This window comes from Elaeis guineensis, chromosome 2 (assembly GCF_000442705.2).
Source record: "Elaeis guineensis isolate ETL-2024a chromosome 2, EG11, whole genome shotgun sequence".
NCBI lineage: Eukaryota > Viridiplantae > Streptophyta > Magnoliopsida > Arecales > Arecaceae > Elaeis > Elaeis guineensis.
Genome location: NC_025994.2, coordinates 126004874 through 126015259, shown reverse-complemented (window position 1 = coordinate 126015259; position 10386 = coordinate 126004874). Strand labels below are relative to the sequence as shown.

General features: G+C 35.9%; 1 protein-coding gene and 1 non-coding gene across 2 annotated transcripts; both read right to left on the bottom strand.

Annotated features, from left to right (window-relative positions):
* Positions 1–1122: 1122 nt before the first annotated feature.
* On the bottom strand, positions 1123–1196 carry TRNAR-UCG (transfer RNA arginine (anticodon UCG)). Its single transcript has one exon. It is a non-coding gene; the product is annotated as a tRNA-Arg (tRNA).
* Positions 1197–1981: 785 nt separating this feature from the next.
* On the bottom strand, positions 1982–9567 carry LOC105041586 (probable E3 ubiquitin-protein ligase RZFP34). The gene is made up of 11 exons (XM_019853233.3): positions 6300–9567; positions 5959–6046; positions 5055–5114; positions 4923–4955; positions 4601–4675; positions 4436–4479; positions 4277–4317; positions 3521–3603; positions 3310–3401; positions 3103–3214; positions 1982–2540 (listed from the first exon to the last, which is right to left on the bottom strand). Exons 1-11 carry the CDS (start codon positions 6491–6493, stop codon positions 2436–2438), a joined length of 927 nt encoding a protein of 308 aa, XP_019708792.1. The 5' UTR covers positions 6494–9567; the 3' UTR covers positions 1982–2435.
* Between the last annotated feature and the right edge of the window lie 819 nt (positions 9568–10386).

Here is a 10386-nt window from a genome sequence, read left to right as displayed (position 1 = left end):
AAAAACAATAATTGCAAAGAAGAACTAAAGGGAGGATAAAAGGCATCTCTCTAACCTCTGGGATTTGTCCATTTAATCATTTATGCATCCATGATCTGTAGATGGTCCAAATTTAATAGAACAAAATGGTACGATTTATTCTAAATATAAAAAATATTAAAAGATAGCATGTATGTTCGGTTTTAGATTTGGTATTAGGTTCGGTTTGTAGTTCGAATTAGAAAATTCATCAATATTGAAATCAAATGGTTTTCAATATTTAAAACCATCGTTGAAATCATCCCCATTTAATTTCAATTAAAACTACTCCGCTCAATTCAAAAATAGGCAAAATATTTGGATATCTATTTGTACCGATATTTTTAAGTAGGGGTGGCAAACGGGTCGGATCGGTCATCAATGGATCAGATCATAAACGGATCGGATCAGAAAAGGGTCAACCCAAACCCAACCTGTTTATTAAATAGATCAAAAATTCAAATATGAATCCGATCTGTTTATTAATCAGATAACTCAATCCGACTCGTTTAATCCGTTTATTAAATAGGTAAAATTAGGTTAAACGGATTAAACAAGTTAAATGGATCAAGTTAAATGGGTCAAAAATAGGTTAAACAAGTTAAACGGATCTTAAACGAATTAAACAAGTCGAGTTAAATGAATCAGAAATAAGTTAAATGGGTTATCTGACTCAACCCAACCTAAATATTAAACGTATGAAATGGGTTAGATATCTAAAACCCATATCCGATCTAATTATTAAACGGATTAAACAGATCGATCCGTTTATGACCCAAACCCATTTAGTCTAAATCCAAATATGTTTATATCGGATCGAATACAGATTGGATTGACGGATCAGATCATATTTTGCCGGTCCTATTTTTAAGTATCTCTCAGAAATGCCTAAAGTTGAGATTATAATTTTGAAAAGTGATAATATTTGATAATTAAATCAGAAACTTCTCAACTTATTTTTAGAGGTTATTGATAAAAATATAATATAGAAAACTTGCTATAATACTGATGCAGTTTTATTGGTTAAAAAATAAATTAAAGTTAAAAATTCTAGTTTGCAAATAGTTTTTAGATTTAATAAATAAAATATAAAATTCACTTTGTCGACCACAGTGGGAGTCGAACCCACGACCTTTTGATCCGAAGTCAAACGCGCTAATCCACTGCGCTATGCGGTCTTCGGTGCTGCTATGCAGCAGAAATTTCTTCTTTACCTTAAAGAATTTTCTTTTTATATTGACTTCCATTTCCGTCGTTGTTTTGCACGTATCGGTTAAGAACTCACCCTTCGATCTACTTATGCTTCCTCTGTTCTTTTGTTATTTTTAGGCTCCTAATAAGAATCGTGGTCTAATTCCAAGCCTTAAGATATATATATGTAGATATGGACTAGAATGCTGCATGCAACTGGCCTGCATACCTGGAGTCAGGGAAAGAAGAATCTGAAGGAAAAGCAATAGAATAAGAAAAGAAAATAAAGAAGAAATTAGCAGTTGGATAAAATTAGCAGTATGGTTTGGAAGTACGAATTGCATTCCATCCACCAGATCTACCCTTGAAGTAATTTGCATGCCAACTCACTCGTATTTGGCAATGCTCACGAACAAGACTACCATGGAATTTTCTCTTAATACTCATATTGTACTTAATTAGCATCAACTAGCATCCACCGATCAGGTGGTGATTATATTATAAAATACAGCAACGGCTATACTTGGTGAGCTGGATGGAATGTGATTTGTTAACCCCTTGTCAGTGTCATTAATCACGTCGCCTGCTTTTGAATTGCTGTACAATTCTCCAGAAATCTTTTCCCGATCTCCTAGCCGTACAAGAAGAAACATACCAGTTTACAGCCGTGAAAATTACTTTCTTACCATATCTAGCACAAAAACGGGATGCTAAGACCTCATTCCTTCACTACTTGTGGTCTGCCTCCATTCTGCACAACATAGACGGTATATAAAAGCCTAAATAATCTGACTGATATTTAATCCAAATTCAACTACCTGTACATGACCCGAATGAGCCTGCAGTCTAGCAGAACAAGAGAATTATCCTAAGCTACTAATGGATAAAACTACAGAGAATCACAAGACCCAGACAGCACGAAGAAAAGTAAAATCGGTTTCAACATACTTCAGGGAGCATGTATTTAACTTGCAAAGGCTATGTCCAGGGTCTGGAACATAGTATTGCCCATTCAGCCATCAAACAAGAATGAAATTGATGAACTTATTCCAGGTACAAAGTGATGAAGGACGTTTCCTTGTCATTGTGGCAAAGGGGGAATGTGAGCGAGGGCAATCAACAAGGTTCTCGTCCCTGATACCGACCAGCTCAATCACCTGCTCCAAAGCAAGCCCCACTCAGCATAACAAGGCCAAGGTTTGAAACTTATGGTATATCCGGACTTCTTAAGTCTGGCGTGTATTGTAAGATTTGCAGTTTGGGCATTTTTGAGCAACTACATGGAATTGGACTAGTGAGTTTGCTCCACAGTCGTTGCACAGGATGCGGACCTGCACTTAACAACATATCCATCAGTCTGTACAATAATAGTTTAACCTAAAGATAAGCAGGCAGGAAAAAGTTGACCTACGACATACAAACAGAAAACCTGAGGGGAATCTCAAAAGGTAGATCCAGCCACATGTATCGAATATTTAAACCAAAGAAACTAAAATATGGCAAATCTTTAAGCAAGCAATTAACATATGACGGAACATGACGACAAACTTGACCTCAAATTCAATTTCCTACTCAAATTCAACCCACACTTGCTTAGAAGTTCATTTTCCACTGCAATTGTGTAAACAATTTAATAATTGCAAATTTTCCAGTACACATGTTAAAAATTCTTGCAGTGGCTGGCAATTATCATCAAGAAGCTTCTACCTGAAAACTATAGCTCTTATACTGAGCACGCCCTTAAGTTTTCTGATATTGATATTGTATTCTTCAAAGAAATGAAATGCTACCAACTGAAGTTCATTCTTTCACTCAGCAGCATAACCATGACAATTATAGTACAAAGTTTTAAGAACAATGAGTTTTAGCATATACCAAGTAGTGAAAACTAACCATTTTGTTATGGTAAGATTCGTGCATTGGAGTGGCTGCTATCTCAATATCCAATTTTTCCCATACTTTTGACATATCACACACAGACTTGGAGCAGAGGGGGCATGCATACCTGAAGCATTTTTTTTCTCTAGTCAGAAATTGCAGAACTCCAAAAATAGCATTGAAAAATAAATAAACAAAGAGAAAAAGGAACATTGAACATACTGCAAGTGCTGCTGCATTTCCTTCAAACAGTCCACATGAATGGTGTGGCCACATGGCAAGGCACTGACATCATTTGTGGATTCAAACAGATACTGTGAACCATGAAAATGTCATTACTCAACCTTGGAAATATTTATAGTCCTATTTGGAAGATTAGGTGGAAGTTTCTTCTTTTTCTATGGGACAACGAGCAGAAAAACCAGAATCTCACCTCAAAGCATACAGGGCAATCATGATGCATAGCTCTCTCCACACACGGATGGCTGTTCTTTAATATGATTGAATAACAACACCCTGAAATTTGAACCCAAAAAAAAAAAAAAAACACAGGAGAAAAAATAAATCAGAAACAGACGTTGGCCAAGGAGCAAAAAACGGTATACAGTGAGAAGCATATGTTTCATGCACATACTGCATGGAGATGAATGAAAGATCGGTCTATGGAGTCAAAATGAATGCAGCAGCCATATATGTGTCCTTCAACAAACAGTGACAATATAGAGTACAGCTGCACAGTACAGCAATTCACTACTAGGAAACAAAGATGGCCAAAAAGATGTTTAATGTTGTAGCTATGCTGCACCACTACAGAAAATATTATGAAATGACATCACAGTGGGAAAAGCCTAAGAGCTAAAGAAAACCACAGAGAAGACATTGGACAAGTTTGCACTATCTGGTGTACAATTACAGAGGATGTTGGGACCTTATTGAAAACAAATAATGTAATGCCAAGACCAAACATACAGGATGCAGCCCGGTAGCATCGGATCTAAAAAAAAGGTTTAATAAAATTATTTCCTTCTAATATCAGAAAGATAAAATATTCCTTTAACAGCTTCCATGTGAAGGGACTCTAGAAAGAGCCAAAGAAGATGGCCAAATAAGGACCAAAACTTAATAGTGATGAAAATAATAGCTAAGAAAAAGAAATTATCCTAGAAAATATGAAGATCAAGGGCAATACCACATGTATAGCAATGGAAGAAATTTTCTCGCCCACCAATCCTGTCAAAATCAAGATTTTCATGTCATAAATATAAGGGGAAAAAATGTCATCTTGATCCCAAATAACCACACTATTCATGAACAAAATATAAGCAGCTAGCAGATGATGAGAACAAACCTGCAGATTCCACAACCACTACAGTGGTACTGTTCTTTTGATGTCTGGAATATTAAATATAAATGTCAAATACAGATTCAATAGAGAAAAACCTCCGACCTTACAGGGAGAAAAAGGGAAAAGCAGAGAAAAAGAATTCCCAAGATGCAATTTTTGCTTACTGACATCATCAAAAAACTTGCAATTCTCACAGAAATATTTCCCCATACATACACCGCAATTGATGCACACTTGCCGAACCTGTTGACAATGCATGCAAAGGACACCAAAAGATGACATGATCAACTACACTAAGGAACATTCATAAATTAGTGCTGAAAATAGGACATTGAAGGAAATTATATATTAATAACAGCTGCCTCATGTTTGCAAGCATCTGGGCAACAAAATATATATGTAGTATTGCTGCGTATCATTAAATGAGGCCACAATGCCAGTGACTCAAAAGAGAATGATGTATGAAAACCAGCCTGTGACCGGCACTTGCCTCTTGTTCGGTAAAGCACAATGAACATATGACCTGACATAGAAATTACAAAGTCCAGCTAAATGCCTTGTTGAAAGTATAATAATCATAAAAGTGTTTCGTGTAATATATATGGCAATATGGAAATCCCACCTGTTGCACTTCATGACGCGGAAGGTCGTGTCTGTGTTTCCTTTCAACATTAATTGAGTTCTGTCAAATCAAACCAGTGAGTGTTGGTCTTTCAAATGTTTATCCACTATCATAATAGCATCAATTTCTTATATACACATTAATACAATAAATGTAATTTTGTGTAGAATCAAACCATTAGGACTGCAGTACGATAGCTTGATTGAACAACAAGTGTTTAGTTAAAAGAAATACTCCTTTCATCCAGATATCAAATTCAAATAATGCACATCCATAACTGCAGAAATTGTGAAGAATGAAAATCTTTTAAGCAACTAGTTGGCAAAGATTGTGTCCATGTTAACTTGGAGGAAAAAGCAACTGTAAAAAAAGTGCCTGTTTTCAGGAAAAATGAATGAAAAACAAACTTTTGTGAAACCTATTTATCATACTTACCATATGCTCTTAATATTGGATGGCATGAAAAATAAGACATATAAAATTATGAAAAATTGATGCAAGAACAAGTTAATAAGTTAGGAAAAACAAAAGAATAAAAATAACTCTACCATATGTGTGAGGTCTATAAACTACTGTACAACCAGCCTAGGCGATAAACTACCTGATTCCAGTATTTTGGCCTTTGGGTTCAGTTTTTTAACTCCAGGTCCAGGTACATACAATAATTTGAAAGACCCAATACAATCCTAGATAAGATAAAGGCATATACCAACTGCAATTTATTATGAAAGGTCTATTAATGTATACACTAACAATTTTGCTCCAAAAAAATGTGTGGTGGAATCCCCATCATTTTGCTCACCAAAAAAAAAAAAAAGAAAAAGAAAAGAAAAGAAAAGAAAATCATATGACCAAACGAACTGAAATTCTTCAATACCTAGACAATAGAAACTGATATACTGACCTTTGCCTCATTGTGGCAATGTCGGCAATCAAAAATCTCATTGCAGCAGGGAGCTCGAATGTGGCATCTTCTCCGATAGTGTGAACATCTGGAAGAATTAATAGTCAAGGGTTAGAACCACAGCTTAATCAAAAGGCCAAAGGGCAATATCAGGATCAGGTTAAATAGGAAACAATGTTGCATGATCCATGATACACATCAGTTGGTATAGAACTACCTTCCAACATAATGCAACTGAAACCTTTTCAGCCAATATCTTGGCTTAATTTAAATGATCAGAGAAAAATTGCTTGGAACAAATAGGGAACAAAGAGAGAAATAACTTATGAAATAAGCATTACCCATATTGCATGAGTCCCTTATCTAGTTTCTCAATATCAGCAGAGTCCAAACCATCTGTCACTTCTTCACTCATAGTGCAGTTTTTACTCAATGTTTCATTGCATGTAGTGGCAGTCTGCAGTTCATTATCTTGTCCCCTTGAATCGTGCAGCTCACAAACAGCGGACTCCGAATGATTGACCAAATCCTCCATCTAGTCTCTATTTTCCACTTCTGTTAACTATGGCAGCACAACTACAAGAATTGAAACACCTGCAAATTTGAAGATATTCAGTGAAATAATTCTAAATAGACCAAGCAGTAAGTCTCCCAGTTAGATCAGGAAAACACTGCATGATATTGTTGGTTTCTTGAATTCTGCTGTAGACCAATTCATATCATCAAGCACACAATCCAAGGAATGCTGAACAGCTCCAATCAGCATAACTCCAAGAGATGGATTCATTAGAACAAGCACAACTATAATGATCCATCTAATAGTATTTATGCTGCACCGAGGGACAATCGAATCTCCAGCTGTAAATAGTAACCACTAATTAATGATCACTTTGTTGCTCGTGGTAGTCAGAAAACCAAATCGAACAAAAGTGTGCACCAGCAACAGATTCGCCCCCGTTTCTGGTAAGAACAACACACCACAGCATCAAATGCAAAAAACAAGAAAAACAATGAGATGTGGCAATGAAAAGGCAGAGCCTACCTTAGCGTTCCACCAGTTGCATCTTCAACAAAACCCCTTATTGTTAAACATCAAGCGTATGCAATTTTGCCCAAACACTCCAATTGAGATGGTTTACCTGGAACCATCATGCCTCCTTCTTCCTTTTTGATTACCTTGATTTTCTAACATGTTGCTGATGATCCTGAGGCCTAACTACTCCTACCTGACAAATTAATGACCCCAGGCATCTTGATCACCACGATGTTGTGGCAGCAAACCTGCATGTGGTTCTCTGTACTTGTCCATTCAAACTGATGGACATAATTCTGCTATACGAATTATTATGAAGGCAATGGGTTTCCAAAGAATTTCTCTCCATGTAGCTGAGACTTTGTGTGCGGTTTAAAATAGTCCTACAGTGCATGAAAAGTGTTCTTTTTCTCAAGTCTAAGGTTCTATTATAAACATATAGAGAGAAAGCATTACTATCTATTTTTCCAAAGATCTAAGTAATTTTTGGATGTATTTGAGACCCTTTAAAGCATGAAAAATTTCCTTAATTTTTCCCTTCATTTGTAAAAGTATGGGTAGCAAATTAGCCAGACACACTGTTTGTCCATATCAACAATATCCATTCATCACAGCAAACTAGAAAACTGAAATGTGATTCTATTCTTGTTGTGTCTGAAATAACATCTCAACGTGAAGACCATAACTGCTGGACATGAAAAGGAACATGAGGAATCTGATAAGCCCTATCTCAATCAGCAAAACTAGGTCCGCTAAAAACCCATAAAGAGTCTCCATGGACATGACAGCCATTTCTGTTTAAGTATTTAACTTAATTTAGGCCCTGACTCTTCTATTTGTTTTGGATTAGCTAAGTCAAACTTTAAAAGAACACTTGATACAAGAGGCCAATGCTAAATTTGTTACGACCGACAAAAATTATATCAAATTTGAAGAAACAAAAAGCTTCAATGAGTTCATGTAATAGAGAAAGAATAATTACTTGATGTACCAGCTGCTAGAAAGATATATCCTATACAAGGAAAGAAAATAAGAGAAAGCACCAAACTCCTCTTTTTGGTGCAAATCTTCTGCAACAATGGGTGTCTGAAGTTCCTAAAGCCTGGTATATGTAGACAGGTTATTGCTTGAGAATAATGTAACTCCCAGTTGTTACATGAGTTAGCAGCGGGATATAAAAATGGTTTAATGGTTGAAAGTATTGGCGATAAAAACCCAGCACATATCAAGATTAGAATATTCCAATCGCTTGGGCTGTGGTCCTTTTATCCTTGCCTGTCCAATCTGTTACATATCAATACTTTTAGTATTTCGCAATTCAAGAAGCTAGAACTTCCAGGGTCAAGGGACAGAGAAAACATCAAATTCTTTTGAAAAATATTTCTGATCATCATGTTGGCTTCTCCGATCTATAGAAATAGTATGGTCAACTTACAATTCTTAAATCAATTTACTTAGTCTATCATATCCAGATAAAATAACGATATTCTTATGATAAAACATAACTAAGCATCAATCACCAGTCAATCTATAACATCTAAAAATCCCAGCCCTCAAAAGAATTTCATATTATTCCACAACTCACTTCTAGAGAAACACTGTGCAAGAAAGGTTCAAACTATAGGAAGAAATAACAAAAGAAATGGTTTAAGCCATAGGGATTTCCAGAATTTGCATACAATTATCTCAAGCAACGCTCAAAACCCATCTTATCACTACAAACACATCCTGGAGAATACAATTCAACAAACAAACGTCACCTTAAAGAGATCATCATATAACCACTGAAACATATAGTAACAGATACACTCTAATGCAAGAGTGTAGTTTCTACTCGTTAGAATATAAACCAAAAAAAAAAAAAAAAACTCCAGTCATGAAGTCAGCCTACTGCCAGTTTTGACCAATCCAAACTAGCAATCAAACTTCAAAGCTTAAAGAAACACTTCATGCATGATTCAAGATCAACAGATATACATAAATACTAAAAAAGATGAATTACCAAAAAAGGATGCCCTGATTTCAACCTAATACACAAACATTGACATTAATGGTTTCTTCTAAGAATTATTCAATCACAGAACAAGATTCAAGAAATTAATAATTTTCACCGAAACACTATTCACCCCAAGGAACTTAATATTCCCAATATTACGTAGTTATCAACAAACAAAACTCAAACCATGGCTGATCCATCTATAAACCCTAAAATCTGAAATGATCTAGCAAATAACGTGAATAATCCAGAGCATTAAGGCAAAGAAAAACCGTCCGATCAGCAAAAATTAGCATAATAATTTACCTAAGCCTTCCCCAAAAAATTTAAAAACGAGATATTAGATCACGCGACCAAGAAAAAGATGATAAAAAACCGCAAGACCGGACGAACTTTTCTCCTGTAATAGTGGTCCGATGGAAGAAGAGAGTGAGAGGTATCAAGATCGCCTTGGCTTCCCCGTTCTTGAAATGGGTCGAGAAGACAGTGGAAAGGAGAGAGAATAGACAAAGAGGAATTGCGAGAGGGTGGAGTGCCGTTTTCTAGACGGAACGCGTACGCGGGCGAAACTGAGAAATTCTAGGGGCATAGGTTGCGCTCTTCATACAAAGAGAACTAGCTTATAATGCATGAGATGTGATTTTTTTAAATAATATTTAATTTTATTTATATATTTTATTATATTTATTATATATATTAAAAAATTAAAAAATAATAATATATGAATATCCGACCATAAATTAATGCAAGTGGTTCGCCCATCATATTTATATTCATCATAAACGATAGAATAATAATTATTTATTAAATTATTTTTTATCTTAAATATTTTTTTTTCAAAAATATAATTTAAAATTTAAATTTAAATTTAAATTTGTAGCCTGCTCAGAACTTGCTGTCATCACCGTCATTCATGCCACGGCACGACGAACGTGTGATGTAACATCACGTTCCCATTTAATTTTACTGTGATACCCTTCTGGCTCCCTCTCGAATGTTCTCGCTTGATTTTAAAGCAATACCCTCCTTGGCTCCCTCCCCAATATTACGTGAGTGGTCGCTGAACGAACGTGCGATGGAACGTTCGTTCCCATTCATTTTTACTGCAATACCCTCCCTCGCTCGCTGGCTCGCTACCTAATGTTATGTGGGTGGCTCGCGGAACTATTATTATGGCATCTGCCTCCCTAGGATGGCGGATGGACAGGCTCGGAGGCGACGGAAGGCGGTTGGTTCGAAGAAAAAATAAAATGCTGCTTGGACACGTGATGGATGATGATTTAGATGAAATTACATACGTGGCGAACGGATCAGCTTTCATTTTAATATATATATTTTGCAGTCTGCCCCACCGAAATTTCGAATATATCTCGGCAAGAGAGGAGGGCATAATGGCAAC

Coding starts and splice junctions, on each gene's coding strand:
- LOC105041586 (XM_019853233.3), bottom strand. CDS start 6,493: ATGGAGGATTTGGTCAATCATTCGGAGTCCGCTGTTTGTGAGCTGCAC. Junction 5,115..5,958: donor ATTGCCACAATGAGGCAAAG/GTCAGTATATCA, acceptor TTGATTTGACAG/AACTCAATTAATGTTGAAAG. Junction 2,541..3,102: donor AATCTTACCATAACAAAATG/GTTAGTTTTCAC, acceptor TGTTAAGTGCAG/GTCCGCATCCTGTGCAACGA.